Here is a 17,053-nt window from a genome sequence, read left to right as displayed (position 1 = left end):
ATTAATTCAATTCTTCGACCTTGGTTTTGAGGTTTCTACAAGGTCTCCCTCTTCATCTCACATCTATTCTTTCACACTTGCTCTTAAGACGCATTTTAACTCTGCTTTTCGGTCAAATCTTTGGATAATTTATCTGATAACTTCGTAAAACAAGGGTCCCATTACTGCCAGCAGGCCTCCAGATAATAGTGTGATCTATAAAGTTTTTCATAACATAATGTAATATAACAAAACATTTTGGAAAGGGAAGCAGGCTCTAACAACTTCCTCACTGCAGAATGAAATGAGTTAAGGATGGAAGCCACCAATTAACCTCACCCTTGTCTACCAGGGGGAAGCAAGTAGTGACCCATAGCAGCAGGCCGGTGAAGACGGAGGCCACAAGGGTACGCAGTGACACAGCGATACATTGAAGAGTCCTTCAGACTAACAGGCCATGGTGACCCATGAAGACCCATGAAGAAAGAATGAAGCCTTCCAGACTATCTCAACTTATGGGTGGAAAGTTACTTGTAATTGCCCTCCATCAATTTCCCAGGTCCCCTCAGATACATTTCATGGCAGTGAACAGGTTCTTTTCAAATGACATACAGGCCACTCAATTGATCTGGGTATATAAAAATCTTGAACAGGAGAGCATATCAGTTCTGTGTCTAAATGCCTAGTGCAAGATGTTACAAACTGCTGTATGTTGTACAAAAGTGTCCCCTATGGAAACCCTGTAGACCCAGTTATAATAATTCACTAGAATATCCATTGCATAAAGGTGCAGTAAAGGAAGAGCTATCAACCAATCTCAAGCCTGTATACCTCTCAGGAGGCACCCATAATAGGGAATTCTCATCCTGTGCACCAAAATCGCATTCCCGACCATACCCCTGACTGTGTGAACTGGTCGATCATGTGGGCATGACAAACTGTCTACTTCCAAGAACAATAAGCATTGACATAGCCAATATGTCTCGCCTTTGGGACCTTATAAGTATTTAGCCATGCAACAGTTGATGTTGTTGCACCAAGGATATTGTGCTGCATAACTAAATTCTTATAAGGTCCAAAAAGCGAGACCTATTGGCTATGCTAATGCTCGTTATTAAGTGTCCTCAAAACACGGTTTCTTCCCTAGAATGGGCAAGGCCCCTGAATAACGTAAAATAGGGCTAAGCTTGTCCTCCATTTTCTTGCCCCCTACTCCTAGCTGAATGTAACTCTCAAGTCTCTCAGAACTCCATCTCACCAAACCCATGAACTCCATTCTGTCCATACTTATTGTTTGCCTTTTGGCCTCTGCCTCTGTTCTAAAGAGATGTGCACTGGAGCACATGTAGCCCTGCCACTTCCATGTTTAATGACTTGCAGAGTACACCTAAAACCTACCCAATTTTCAGTCCCCTGCTTTCCTTGTTTCAGTTTTCCTGCACCTGACCTTTACTTCTGCACTGAGATTTCCCTCTCTTGCTTTTCCACTGACCATATATAGAAGGTATGCATTCTTCTGTCCATGTTGAAACCTGGCTTTCCCAATGACTTGTGCTGTGTGAGAATATTACAAGGAATATCCACTGCCAGTGTCTAGGAAATTGCCAATATTATCAATGCATTATTCACAGCTGGACTTGTCCCCAAGGTTTGGAAATCCAGTGTTGTTAGCCCTCTGCCTTCAAGAGATGGTTTGGATGTTCCAAATGTTTATAACTCTGATCTCATGGTGCTGTTACCCACTTTTGAAAAAAAGACAAAGCAAATAATGTCTGAACAACTTACCGACCATCTTGAAGAATTCAATGCTCTTTACACTCCTCTGTGAGTTTCTGTCCAAGTAGTTAGATGGAATCAGTCATGGCTTTGGTACTTAATGAGTTGCTTCATTAATGTTGTTTGATACAATGTGGCTTAGTGAGGCTGATCCTACTAGCTCTTCAATTTGACACAATCGTCCACTGTACCATCATTGAAAGGTTTGCTGATGTGGGTCTCTAGAACCACATCAACCTGATTTAGAATTCTTTTGTTTTTTTCCGGCCATTTTTAGCTTTTCCCTCTGTTTCATTGTAGTTGCCAGGTCATCTGCTGTGGCGCCTCACAAGATTTTTCTCTTCCCCCTATGAGTTTCTTTGCTTATTTAAGCTCTTTGTCTTATTAGATGTTTTAAAAATGTATTTAATACTTCTGCTCAATCATGTCGGAGGATGGTGATGAAGTTAAAAATTTGCCCCCCCCTGGAAACATTTCTGCGGACGCCCATGGAAGACTGGTGCCTGGAGACTACAAAGTGGGCGTGATCCGGTGACTTGGAAGACACAGCGGAGTGGTGAGCAGCGCTCCCCAGAACGGCCCACTGTACTGAAAGACTCTATGCCATGGGATGGAAAGAAGGGGACCCCTTCAGAAAACAATGAAACTTGCCAGCTGTAGGGAAAATTACATAAAGGGTAAGAAGAAAGCTAGATACAAGTTCTGCTATTGGTAGTTCAGTACAGTCTATAGATTCATAACATCAATGTCTCTGAAAGTGCAAGGCAGAAAATATATATACAAACATGACAGAAATTGTTTATATTTATCAACAACATTTTTTAGGTTTCACCCTGGGCGTTGCAACTGCGTAGCAGTTGCTCCGCCCACGGCGAAACCTCATGATCCTACATATGGACTTTGGTTCCGCCTCTGTCTCCCATTGGCTAGCTCCATAAATGGAGGCTAGCCATTGGGAGACAGAGGCTGGCAATCACGCTTTCCCCTGAAAATGCGATTCGGGGGTGTTTCTCTGACTTTTTTTAAGTCCCGCCCCTTTGTCCTGGGCCGCGCTGTCATTGGCTGCCGGTCCGGGACACCCCCGTGACGTCATTCCCCGGGCCGCGCTGTGATTGGCTGGCCGGCCCGGGACCTGACTTGTTTGTTGTTGTTACCTTGAAAACGATACACCAGACATGCTTGACTAAGGTGGGTTGCGATAATGCATGCAGGCACGTCATTTTCCAAATATATGTCAATAAGGGTTTATGCAGTAGCAATTTCAGAAGAATCTGAACAAATGCCGAGGTTAGAGGCAGGTCTGGTGCGCAGGCACCAGCGAGATCTCGATGAAAGCTGCAGCGGCTCCAGAGCCCGTTCCACTGGGGTCCCTGCCGTTCAACAGCGACCTCCCTGGGGGCCACTGTTTACGGGCTGTGGGCCCCAGCAGTTTTGCTGCCTAATTGTCAGGTTATTGAGGGCATCATCTGGTGGTCCCCCGAGGCAGAGGCTTAGCGCCATTTGTAGCACAAGGGATTATCCAGTGGTCTCACCGGAGCGCGTGCGCGCTCTCTGTTCTGAAGTCACCCCCCCTCCCGCTGTCCGTGTGCCCGTTAACGCGCCCCCCTCCCGCTAAATGCATTTCCCGATTTCCCCCCCAATCATAGGGACTCTATCTCCATCTCTGGAAGACTTTGGGGCTCTCAGTCCAGGCTCTTTCCTCACCCCTTCTCTCTCTGTATTCACCCCGTCCTGCTCAGCACCCTCTTTCTGTCCCTCCCTCCCCAACCCCTCCCGCCTCCTATTCTCTCCAGCGCCAGCTTTCGCAGCAGGCGCTTCCCTCTCCGTGGTGTAAGTGAAACCATGTATCGCGTCCTCCTCCTAACGAGGTGTTGAAGCGTTTTACGGAATGTAGCCACCTCTTCCTCCCCCATCTGCAGCTCTAGCCTCTTCCTCATCTCAGGGTCTCTCCTCTCCATTTTTCTACACCCCCACCATCTGCTGCCTCTCCATAGTCTCTCCCCTACAACCGCAGAGTCCTCCAACCTCTTCCCCACCTCTCCGTCCCATGCCCCCTGCTCCCGCCATCCGGTGGGGGGTCTGCTGAGTGCTCCATTCCTCTCTTAAAGGGCCAGTGCCTGCATTCTTCCCTCACCTTCCCCCCGTTTCCATGGCTGCTCTGCATTCCTGCCCCACTGCCCCTTCCGTCCCATTTCACAGAGAGGCCTCTGAGAGGCCCAGCTTCATGTAGGGGAGGCAGGGGGCCCTCAGTCTGCACAGACCCCAGTGACACCAAAAGGCAGGAAGATGAAACAAACACCAGCGCGGAAACTCCTGCAGAATTCCTCAATGCTTACATTCCCTGGCCGAAGGACGAATGCGGGTAGAGTGGGTGCACGGAAAAAAAGAGACTAAACGCTCAACTGGGAAACAATACTAACCAGAGCACACCCACATCTGCTTCTCCTTAGTAAATGTTACTTTGACGTTCTTGTCACAGTGCAAGCGTTCTTTCCTGGCACTATCCTCAAAACTCTCTTCTCACTGCACCAGGCCTAGTTTTAAATTTTTTATCCTCCTGCACGTTGGCAGGAACATCCTGCAAGGACGCTTAAATCATTGGTTTTCTTCCAGGATGTCACCCAATCTGCGCTGGGGCTGCTCCTCCAGTCAGGTAAAAACGTGAAAGGCTGAGACTGGGTTTGCTCTCTGGGGGTCGTCTGAAAGCACTGGCGCGAAAAGCAAAGCTTCACTTTGAGGCCAAGAAAGAAATCTTGTGTTTCAAAGAAACGAGATGCGATGTAAAGTGACCTTTTTAAACGCGACTGCACGCTGAACCCTGGTCTCTGCAATCAATGAATACTGGCTGTGAAAGCACACATTTGGAAAAATGAAAAATGCCCTGTCTATAGTCCCACATTTTGCTGAACACACAAAAGTCACATTCAACAGCTCACACTACTTTATGACAGGTTGCATCTGGGGTAATAGAGAAATCTATCTGCCTTTGGCATTCGCAGTCTTTTTTTTTATCACACAGAAAACATACTTTCTCGCACTGGGTTCTCAGATCAAATGAAACTAGATAAGCTGAACTGTAAATGTTGGGAATACTTATCACAAGTTTTTTTTTACTCTGTCACTCCTTTCCTCATCACAGTCCTTCCTGCTCAGACAATAGGTCTCACATTTGCCAGAGATTTAACTATTGGCATTGTAAATGACAATGCCATTTATTTATCTGTTTTCAAAACCAACACATAAATACAAATGTTGTCATTTACAATGCCAATAGCTCTAACTTTTCCAAAGGCGAAACCATTGCATTGTAAATGCTTGTTTATTTTTGGATCTGAATAAGGCGTAATTTTATATTTTTATGGATCAATTTTTAGAATAATTCATTTGATGACTTAGTTCAATAAAATTAAATGATTGTTGGTTCATCTATACTGTACAGCAGTGCACACGCATGAAACTGAACAGAGCATACATAGACAAACACATAAATTTGGAGCAAACTAATACACAAAATATCACTCTACAAAACAATACTGCATGAGAGATGGAGGAGGTGGATTGTAAAAACATTTCCAAGGCACAACAGGATCAATTACCAAAATCCACTGTACACCTAGCGAAAAAACAAAAACTTGAAAGACTTGATAGTGAGGTCACGCATGCCCCCCAAAAAACAGCCAATACAGAGAAGTATTGTGGGGCTCACACCAGTAATAGGACATTTCAGGTGTGGTACATGTAAGGTTTGTCCACTAGCTTTAAAAACGGATACCATCAAATTAAATGGAAATATGATCAAAGTGAAAGGTATCTCTAATTACAACTGTTCCATACACTAAGGAGTTTAAGGGGGAAAGAACAGATTAGTTCGCCCCCCCCCCACTCACAATCATAAACACCAACAATTAGACCTAATCTGTTATGGCAACACATTTTTAATTACTTCATGAGTGGGATTGGAAGTTTATTTTCTTCCTCTACAACAACCCTTCACTTACTTGGGAGGGTTGTCCCTACTCATAATCGCCGTACTTTTTACGGTTAAAAAGACCAACCTAAGAGTTAACAGTCACTGAGTTCAAGAAAAATACCCCATACTTTAACAGGTGTATATGACACACAAATGTATAACAAAGTAAAAAATTTGAGAAAAAAAGGTAGCACCTCACCTGCGCACCACGAAAGGGGGCTTGCTGGTTAAATATCATCAGTTATGCCCACGTTTATCATCATAGGTTGCTACCTAGTAGAAAACAAAAACTAAAATTGGTGTCCAGAAAACCAGTGAAACAGGTGAACATCTGTCTAATAGTCACACAAATCAATGCCACGAGGCACAGGGTCAAGACTGATTTACATATGGCTGGGTTCAAACTGGAATGGCACGGTGAGCAAAAAAACGATGGATTTAGGTCCAGATCTCTATACATTGGTGAATGTATGACATTGTTCTGCATTCTGTCCATCAACTGTTCTTTTTGCATTTGTCACCCTGAGTGGGACGGGTATGCTCAGACGTGAGTCCCGTGCTCTCCATGCCACTGGAATCAAGTTATCCTGGCTGAAGAGGGGTGAAACTGCCAAACCGGTCCTAGGATACTTGTTTCCAGTCCAGGGAGGACCTGGCTTGGCAGTTCGGGCTGGACTGTTCCCATGAGGCACAGGGTGAAGACTGATTTGCATATGGCTGGGTTCAAACTGGAATGGCATGGTGAGCAAAAAAACGATGGATTTAGGCCCAGATCTCTGTACTGGGGTGAATGTATGACATTGTTCTGCATTCTGTCCATCAACTGTTCTTTTTGTAGTAGTAGTCGGCAGCCTGTTCCAGAGTTTGGCTGCTTGATGGGATAGGCTTTTCCCTCCCCATCTGGCCTTTTGGATTTTGGGAACCTGATTGAGCCCTGCGTTGGGGGATCTGAGATTCTTTTGTGAGCAGGGCCGGACTGGGAACTGAAAGCAGCCCTGGGAAATTTTTCCAGACCAGCCCCTGTCCAGCGCGTAGTGAGTCAGCCCCCGTCTGGCGTGTAGCGAGCGAGCGCAGCGAGCGATCCCGACGGCCACTAGGGGGGTTTGGGGGGGTTCTCCCCCCAAGAAATTTTTAAAAAATGACAGACCAAAATGGTGAATTTTACAGCACATTTTTCATTACATATTCAAATTGTATCAACTTTCAAAGCACAGTAAACAGTAGATGATGACCTTAAAGAACATCAGGTTAGTGAGACCAACTCCCCCCCCCCCCCCACATGGTGTGTAGCGAGCAAGCGCTGTGAGCAACCACTAGGGGGAGTTTGGGGAGTTGAACTTCTCCCCCTCAAGAAAATTTGGGAGACAGAAAGGCCAAAACAAAGCATTTTTCAACACATTTCTCATTACATATTAGATTGTATTCACTTTTAAAGCATAGTAAATGATTACCTATAGAGCACCAGGATACCCAATCCTAAATCACAGACATTCCTACAGAGAACACTAACAAATGAAATGTCGAGCATGAAACATGAATTTAAATTTAACAATTTTTTTCTTCATATAAAATAGCATAAAGACATTTAAAAATTCAATTGCACTTTGCATTAATTTGTGTCAAGAGGGTGTTTCACAGATGAGATGTCGGAGCAAGTCCCCAAGCAACTACCCATGGGTATTGATGTAAAGCCCTACCTACTAACAAAGGTAGACCTGGATTTAAGACAAAAGCTGATGCCTTCTTGAGGTTTTCCAAGAATGCATGTATGATCTACAGTACAGCATAAATACAGTTCAGTAAATATTTTCAAGTTTTCCTAAACATAGGATTTTGTAGTGGATGGATATTACTTGTTGTTTCAGTGCAAAACCTATGCTAGACAGTAGACATAATGCTCACAGCCTTTCACTATGGTACAAAGGTGTGTGCGTGGTGCAAAGCAGGCTCAAAGAGAGCCAACGCAAGGAGGTCAACTCTGGTTATTGGACTGCATTGTTTGATATTCATAAGTGGCCCTCAAAATGTTTACGGTAACATGCACAAGTCAAATGCTTTTCATGTCCAGAGTGCAACCATCAAAGAATATGGATAAAATAAGTGTGATACACCTCTGGAGGGTACAACAACCTGTTAATATTTGTGAATAGATGGCACTCCTAATTACCTGGAATACATCATTATTACGAAGGACTTCCTATTTAAATATGAAGAGTCTGCATATTAGGCCAAATTCCTGCTGTACCATTCCAGATCAGAGGTATGGTAAAATCGGGCACAAGGCAGAACTAAGATCCCAACATGGAGATTCACTGTTCAGGACTTATTGAGAAGGTTGAAGGAGAATGCTAAATAATACAGCGCAAATAAATAGGAGCTATTCAAAGTGATGATCTGAGGAGAGTGCATGGCCAAAAAGTATAGTAACAAACAATAACTGGGACTGAAGAAATAGAAAAAAGATTCAGTTAAGAGAAGCAGCATCTACAATGCAACCGAAAAATGCTAGACTTGTTATATGTATACGAAAAACATGGGCTACCCCTGACAAATTGACTATTGCTACATATAGAAAACCCAGCACAGTGACCATGTAACTAGATCATGAACATATGAAATACCACAAAAGACCTGCACATTTGCTCAAAGTTGCGTGAAAAACTTTGAAATCCACAATTGTCTCAACCTTATACAAACATATTTTGACTTGAACTTATGTAGGTTGTCTATTTACCTATATATTATTGCGGGGCCTCCTCTGATGTGTATGTAAAACGTACCTTTTGCCCAAAAGATTTGTACTGAATTTTGACATTCTGTCCTGAATTTTTGTCCTGAATTTTGACCCTTTGTCCTGAATTCTTACACTCACCGTCCTGAATTTGCACCAATGCCAGTTGGTCACCCTAATCATGCTGGTTACAAGGATCCTCATGAAGAAGGCTGGCTTGGCGCGGTGAGTGCAGGGGATGGGACAGGTGTGAATACTGATGGCGATGGTTTGGCACAGATGTATTAAGGGGTTGTATTGTGCGAGTGAGCGATATCTGAGGGTTACTGACTGTTTTGTGTTTTGCCTATGTTCAGGGTCCCTTTGAACTGCGATGCTGCTGTGGGATGGATCCTCCAGAGCTGAGGCCTGGAGCCCCAGTTGTAGCATTGTAGCTTGTTTCATACGGTTGTTTGCCCATCCTTGAATCTATCCCCTGCTGCCAGCTCACACTCCTCCCTTTAAGGGGTACAAATATCAAGCGGCAGCGCTCAGATTGCACACCATAAAAACGTCTAAACGTCTTATTTATCCCTAGTTAAGTCTTTCACAGCAGCACTTTCATAATAATAGCCGAATTGGGGCAATGTGACTTGTGGGCACCCTTGACCTGGTTACTCTTTCCGGAGCGGAGAAGAGAACCATACCACTACATCACCAGGCTGAGTAAGACCAGGGCGGCCCGGCGAAGAAGACAATGGGAGCATTGCCTGATCCATTTCTCAGCGGGCAGTGCCAGTGCCAGTGCAGTGCTTCCGTTTTGTTAATGCTTACAGGCAGCTTGTGTGGGATTTTGTCTGCGAGTGCAAATTATCCTCTAATTGCATTTCTAATTGAAAGAAGCAAACAGCGTGACATGAGTGACTTATGTGTATGTAACTCTCGAGCCGGGAGGTTATAACTTACAAGTTATGAGGTACATAGTCAGTCACGTAACAAGTTTGCTTCTTTCAGTCACTCTCGGCCCCAATTATTGCATTTAGTAAGATGTGAGGACTATTCTGCAAGTGAGGGAGGCACGTTTCGAATCAGAGGTAGACACTGTGATACAATTACCCATACTGTAAAACTCTGAGCTCCTATCTTCCCCTAGACTAGATATTGCAAGTCCTAGACTAGATATTGCTGGTTCCACCATGAATGTACTGCTGTCAATCATCTGGCCTCCTCTCATATCTTTCTGTCCAGTGCTTTTGTGTTGTCTGAAGATGCCTGGTTTCCGGGTGTGTGATGCATGGTCGGGCTGTGCTCTGGGTTTTCCATCCCTGAGGGGGTTTCTCCGGGGGGGGGGGGGTTTCTCCAGGGATTATCGGGCTGAAGATGGTCTGAGCTGATAAGATCTGATGCTCCTGGAAATTGTGTTACTTAAAAACGACTTTGTGAATATAATGGTGTGCCTTATCATGTGTTGAGCGCATCTGTCAAGTGTGTCTTGCAAGTCTCGTGGCAGTGTTGGTCCTTGCGATCTAATTGGAATGCTGGTGTATTTGTATGCATGCGTTCTTGTGGACTCAGTTGAGTTGGCTACTCAAGAGAACTGTGTGTATGCTCACACCAAATAAATACGTACTTTAGGACTCAACATGGCGTACCTACTCTTCTAACTCTCTTTTTCAATGCAATGTGAAGTGTAGGAGATGAATTCTACACCATCTTTACCTAAGGTGCACCTAGTGCCTTAGAGCTCTTTCTTTGTTTTAAGAACAAAGAAGCGATACTGTGACAAAATAACTAAGGGCCCACTGCAGCTGGAGTGCACAGTCTTTATTGTTTATCAGCGTCTCAGGACATCAACAAAACCAATAGGCAAATTGATGAAAAAGGGACAGAATTAGTCCCACTTTGGCCCATTGGATAACCTACAGTCCTGTCAAGTATCACGCATTGAGTGTGACGCTAATGCATTTCAGTGTGGTGATCCGCATCATCGCACTGAAATGCATTGTCACGCATTATAGCGCCGTTCTGTGCTGCTATAAAAATGCACATTATAAATTGAGCTACAGCACCTGTCAGTGCGGTGCGCACACTGCTCCCAGCAGGCAGAGGCTAACGGGGCTGGGCCTGGCTAGATTTGGTTGCAGCTCTGAAAAGTTAAGTACCGCTACAATGTTACAAGATGTAGAGGCACGTGGCGCCGAAATTAAACTGACGTCACTGCAGTGCCCACTGGTGACGTTAATTGACTTCCTGCCGCCCGCGCTTCTTTAAGTTCTGTGTAGCTCCTGCTCCTTCCTCCTGACATCGCCGCTCTCACCGCAGCAGGGAGGCAGGATGAGGTGATCTTGCGTATCGGCGCTTTCGTTTTCGAGAAGCAGCAAATATCTTCAAATCACTGCAACATCAATGCATAGGCCCCTGCTGCAGCCGGCTTCCCTGTTTGATGCAGAGCTGAGACGGCAGATAGAGGAGGTCTGCTTCCAGACTCCGAGGCGCGAGACCCCGGGGAGTTCAGGGCAGTGAATTTACATGGTGTCACTTACAGCCAAGGTAAGGAGACGCCGGTATGAACTTCCTGGTGGTCACTGACTTGTGTTCAAAACGGAGGTCTGGTCACGGGAGCTCTGATTTCATTATGTTTAATGTAGGACAGGAATAACGTCATTTCTTTTGGGCTCGGCGGGAACACCCGATATTTAAAGTGGTGCTTGTGCTAACAGCGTTGCTCTTCAAACTCTTTCTGTGGCACCTAATGCAGTGTAATTCCTTTACGTGTGTATAGGCTGGTAATTCAATTATTGCATTAGCAGAGGCAGGCGATCCGTGGCACAGCTCCTCCGAAGAGGAAATACACGGAAGTGCCCCCCCCCTCCAAAGGATTGGGGGTGCTGAGCCACAGTCTGCCATACACACCTACCCTCCCCACGAGGTGTGGGCATTACAGTGAGGCTGGCTGTCAAGGAAAAAACCATCTCAAGCCCCCCCCCCGCCCATCCTCACCTGAACATTCCAGCATGGGGCTTAAATTGAGTTGAAAAAGGGTTCGTAGTTATATAGCGCTTTCCACCACTTGCAAGGTATCAAGGAACTAGCCTGGCAGATAACCCAGACAACAACCCCTGGTCGCAATTGACCTGTTCATCTCTGGTAAGTACACAAACAACTCTTCCCTCTCCACTGGCAACCAATGTTGTGCCATCAAATGGCTGCGATACCAGCTTACTGGCTCTCCTTACCCATGCCTCAGTCTCGTCTGTTTTGCTTAATAGCCACAAATCCGTGCGTTTTCATCATGCCCTGGTAGAGCTGAACTTCTGAAAGTGCAGTAGTCTTAAGTATATTAATTCATTTTTTGCCTACCCCAAAAATCTATTTCCAAGAATATCTGCTACATTAAATCATTTAAATAGGTTTTGAAACTCTGAAAGGAAACTCACAGTTACGTGTTTTTAAAGTATATTGATTCATGTTTTGCCTAACCCAGGTAACCCTGAGCACTTACTTCCAAGTTTTTTAAGATCGAGTGTTGTTCTCAAGTGGGTGTAATTTTTAATAAGTATAGGTTTCCCACCTCTTCATTGCTGGATTTGCTTGCGAGAAAGAGTCACTCATAGTCGTTGAAATGTCACTCATAATTACAGTAAAATTATAAAAATGTCACACATGGCAATCTGAAACCTTGGCAGCTATGACCTACGTCCTTTACAATCTGGAGGAAGACGGCCATTCGTGGCAGTAACTTTATGTTCTGGTGGCCTCTTGCTTATAACTGTGAAAAATTAGCATAAGCAATATCACTCTGCGAGTGCGAACCTGATCCTATTTGCATTTGCATTTCTAAATAAAAGAAGCAAGCAGCGCGACGTGACTATGTACCTGGCTGATAAGTTATAACCTATCGGGCCGGGACTCCGCCTATCTCTCTGTCCATATACCCGTGTGTATTATCTGTAATTGCAGGTCTGGTCTATATGTGCATTAATACTTGTAAGTGTGTTTGCAGTGGTGCAGGTGTGTTGACCCCTATGTAAAGGTATACCTTGCCCTCTTTTAGATGCCTGCTGGTCTCTGTTTGAAAGGACCTGTCTGTTCTTTTGTGTTCATTGTTGTGTGTATGATTGCTGTCCTCTGTACATTGATGTCTAGCGGTGCTGGCCTTGCTGCCTGTAAGAATTTTCCCTCCCACTCATTACCATCCTTTCTTTCATGCTTACGTGTGTGTCACCTGTATAGAGTGCCTGTTATTGGGTTTTGTGCATACATGTTTGTATCTGTTTCTATGGGTTTCTGGATGCCTTTGTGTCGATTGGTTAATGTGTTATGGATACCTGTTTATTGGCACCAAATAGAAGGAATTTCTCCGAAAACCGGACAGAAATGAAATAAACGTTGACATTTCAGTCCCTTTAATTATATCCATTGTCGAGTGTCTGAAGGTTACTCTTGCGTTCCTGCAGTCACATTTTGAGCAGTCTCTATCACTTTGTCTGACAATCTATCTTTTTAGCCAGCCCTATATTTCCGTGTCCTTGTGTGCTGTGTGACTGCAGGAACAACGGACTCACCTCAGGGCAGGCCTGCTGACAGCTGTTGGTGGCAGACACGGGGGTCGGGCTAGGCGGCAGTAGAATAAAATGATGGCCCCCTGCCTTCAACTAAGTATCGACGACGTCCGTGCGCACCTCTGCTCCTTGGCTCTCGTCACTCCTGTGGCAGTCACGGTCACGGGCAGTTAATTACCTAATGCGCATGCGGGTCGGGAATTAATTACACCAACCAGCTGAACCCTGGAGATTGAGGCGCGCAGACGCAGAGGAGGAGACAGGGGCTGCGCACAGGCACCTCCTCCTCCGTCATTTGTTTTGTTAGGTTGCACATTCAGCGATGTGTGCACACCGGACCAATCAATCAGGCTTGCTGGCACTAGTATTCGGGGCAGGCCTGCTTCGGAACTGATCCCAACGAAGTGAGTGACGCTGTTGTGGCTGGGGGCCGATTTTCAGTCCGACCGTCACAGGCTGTGACGGTTGGACTGAAAACCGGCCCCCAGCCACAAAACCGGCCCCCTTTTTCGAAAACCGGCCCCCACCCCCCTCCAGCCGACCGGGGGATTGCCCGGTTGTTAAATCATTATCCAGGAATACAATTGGTTTGATAAGTAAGTTTATTCCAATATAGGAGACAATCCCCGGCACACATCCGATGGCTCCGTGTAACAGCGGTAACTGATATACATTCATTGGCAAACATAGTGTAGTACGTTATAAACCGCACAGTGTAGCGAGGAATACATATTTGAAATAATACATGTCACGAGATACATTTGTAGGTAAATACATGCACGTGAATGCCAGTGCGAAACATGTCAGCGCGAAGCAGGCAAGCACGAGATGACATGAGAACACAACACCGGTGCCCGGACCTCACCAGTCCGGCCCTGGTTGTGAGGAGTACCAAAGAAATAGTTTCTGCATATCCATGGCTCCCCCGCCATACACTGCCTTGTGTACTAAGCAGAGTGCCTAAAATTCCACACCTTGTTGGATCGGAAGCCAATGGAGCAGCCTGATGCTGGCAAAAATGGAGTGATATTTCAAGATGTTAAGTAGTAGTCGAGCTGCGGCATTCTGCACTGACTGCAATTTAGCCAGCTGATACTTGTCAATGCCCAAGAATAGTGCGTTGCTGTAGTCTATTTTTGAGAGGATTAATGCACCTATTACTGTTTTCCTAAGATCCTGATGGATAAAAGGCAAGATCTTACATAGGATCTTCAATAGAAAAAAGCAAGAGGAAATCAGGTGATTGATCTGTCCTGAAAAGTTTAACTGGTTGTCGAATATCACTCCCAGATTTCTCGCCTTGGTAGACGGAGGGGGGATGGTGCCTGCCTCGATTGGCCACCATAATTGATTCCATAAAGGTGGACCCTTCCCAAACTCCATGACCTCTGTTTTATCAGTGTTAAGCCCTAGGAAATTTTAATTCATCCAGCCCATGATACACTTCAAGCATTTATGGAAACGAACGGCTGTGACTTCAACCCACCGTGAGATAGATATAACTCTCTGGGTGTCTTCAGCGTATGAGATTAACGTACAACCATGCTCTCTGATTAAGTTGGCCAGAGGGGTGACATAAATATTGAACAAGGTCAGTGATAATGCTGAGCCTTGTAGAACCCTACACGGGAGGCAACATTTCTCTGATTTAAAATTGTCCTAGTACACCCTCTGCTCACTGGATGCTTGGAAGGCGGAGAGTAGGGTAAGAGCCATCTCTTTAATTGCTATTGACGTCAGCCGCCACACTAGCGCTGCATGGTTAACGGTGTCAAATGTTGCTGATAGGTCAAGTAGGATAAGGTCGGCTCTCCCCCTACCCCCCATCCAATTGCCTGCGAATCTTCTCTGCGGCCATGATCAGGTCAGACTCTGTGGAGAAGCGTGGTCTAAAGCCATGTTGGTATATGTTGTATAAGTGGGGCCCGCAAGCGGTGGGGAGCCTGAGCCTGCCTAATGGCACATTGTGTCGGTGCTGTGTCAGTGGGAGAGGGGGGCTGATGGAGTTGCCCTGGGGTCATTTCCTCCAGCGGCCATTAACCTATTGAGCTGCCAGGCCAGGGAGGGCTTGGCCTGGCAGCTCAGGCTGGACTGTTCCCATGGGGAACAGGGTCAAGACTGCTTTGCATATCAAAGGTGCCTGGCTAATGAGGGGTTAAAACCCAAAACGGTCCCAGGATGCTTGTTTCTGGTCCAGGGAGGGTCTGGCCTGGCAGTTCAGGCTGGACTGTTGCCATGGGGAACAGGGTCAAGACTGATTTGCATATGGCTGGGTTGAAACTGGAATGGCATGGGGAGCAAAAAAAGCGATGGATTTAGGCCCAGATCTCTGTACTGGGGAGAATGTTTGACATTGTTCAGCATACTGTCCATCAATTGTTCTTTTTGTATCAATTATTTTCATGATGTCCAGGTCAGAGGCCACATAGCATTACTTCATATAATCAGAGACTGAGGTGGCAGAGTGGGCTAAAGAACGGTGATGGATTAAACTCAGATCTGTTGACTGGGTGTGAGTGTTTGATTGGTTCAGATGCTCCGTCCATCACCACCCCCTTTTGTACCGCTTTGTTCTCCATAAGTTGGCAGGGTATATCCAGACGTGAGTGCCTTGCTCACTTTGCCACTGGATTCAAGCAAGCCTGGCTGGAGACGGCTGAAATGCCAGAAACCGGTCCTAGGAAGCTTGTTTCCGGTCCAGGGAAGGCATGGCTTGGCAGTTCGGGCTGGACTGTTCCCATGAGGCACAGGGTCAGAGTGATTTGCATATGGCCATGTCTGAACTGGGGTGGCAGAGTGGGCTAAAGAACGGTGATGGATTAAACCCAGATCTGCTGACTGGGTGTGAGTGTTTGTTTGGTTCAGATGCTCCGTCCATCACCACCCCCTTTTGTACCGCTTTGTTCGCCATAAGTTGGCAGGGTATGCTCAGACATGAGTCCCTTGCTCACTTTGCCACTGGATTCAAGCAACCCTGGCTGAAGACAGCTGAAATGCCAGAAACCGGTCTTAGGAAGCTTGTTTCCCGTCCTAGGAAGGCATGAATTGGCAGTTCGGGCTGGACTGTTCCCATGAGGCACAGGGTCAGACTGATTTGCATATGGCCATGTCTGAACTGGGGTGGCAGAGTGGGCTAAAGAACGGTGATGGATTAAAACCAGATCTGTTGACTGGGTGTCAGTGTTTGATTGGTTCAGATGCTCCGTCCATCACCACCCCCTTTTGTACCATGTAGTTGAGTAGTCAGAAAGATTCCCAAAGTTTACGGACATTTCAAGTTATGTTTCAGTGTACCCTTTCTCGCTCAAGTTAAAACAAAGCTTCTATTGATTTTAAAAATATGTATTCATTCAGCCCTTCTTCCAGAAGAGCTGTACATACGTTACGTGTAGTACATTAGAAGAGTTACACAGTTTGGGTGGGTATATGTAAAGACAAACTAATTAGTCACAATAACAACATATTGAACATTTATGTATATATCTTCGAACAAAATGTCCAGCTAGGCCGTCACAGGGGGCGGGGGGTAGGTAGGGTGACCAACCGTCCGTAAATTTCACGGACAGTCCGTAATTTTGGCCGTCTGTCCGTTGTCCGTGAAGGGTTCTTTAACGGACGCCATTTGTCCGTCATTTTAACCAGGCACAGCTTCCACCCACCTCCCTTCTTGACACCGATGCTGTTTCCAAAGCTCAGATACCCCTCAGCATTGGAGAGGCACAGCGGGATGGCAACCCCTCACACCTTCAGCCCTTGACTTCAGCCCTTGATGAGCTGTTAAGAGGTGCTTGAAGGTGACAGAGGGGGGCTGCAGCTTCAGGAGCAGGGCATCTATTCAGATGCAAACAGACCTGAATGCGTCATGTCTCTGCAATTTAGAGGGGGCCTCACACATTCCATTTCTACCCAGGGCCCCAAACATCCTAGACTCGGCCAGATTACACAGAGGCAGCACGTGGTTCTCTGTCAAAGACCTTAATTACTGTCACTAAATTGTAAGCAAATCTCTGTTCTTCAAACATGCAGTCTATAATGTAATAAAATTAAGAAATGGCA

General features: G+C 45.8%; 1 protein-coding gene across 3 annotated transcripts in view; it reads right to left on the bottom strand.

The window, feature by feature from the left end:
* The window catches only part of IFT22 (intraflagellar transport 22), a 245,641-nt gene extending 232,431 nt beyond the window's left edge, over positions 1 to 13,210 (bottom strand). Inside the window, exons 1-2 of one of the 3 annotated variants that reach the window (XM_078679352.1) lie at positions 13,001 to 13,210; positions 5,925 to 5,994 (exon numbers count right to left, since the gene is read on the bottom strand). In XM_078679352.1, coding sequence (XP_078535478.1) covers positions 5,925 to 5,963 — 39 coding nt within the window. In that variant the 5' untranslated portion in view covers positions 5,964 to 5,994; positions 13,001 to 13,210. Of the gene's footprint in view, positions 1 to 5,924; positions 5,999 to 13,000 lie in introns of all 3 variants that reach the window. The other 2 variants (XM_078679351.1, XM_078679355.1) reach the window with 2 other exon arrangements.
* Positions 13,211 to 17,053: the final 3,843 nt, after the last annotated feature.

Source organism: Lissotriton helveticus, chromosome 3_1 (genome assembly GCF_964261635.1).
Source record: "Lissotriton helveticus chromosome 3_1, aLisHel1.1, whole genome shotgun sequence".
In the NCBI taxonomy this organism is placed as follows: Eukaryota; Metazoa; Chordata; class Amphibia; order Caudata; family Salamandridae; genus Lissotriton; species Lissotriton helveticus.
The sequence above is the reverse complement of the archived record's forward strand: the minus strand, read 5'-3'. Positions and strand labels throughout refer to the sequence as shown.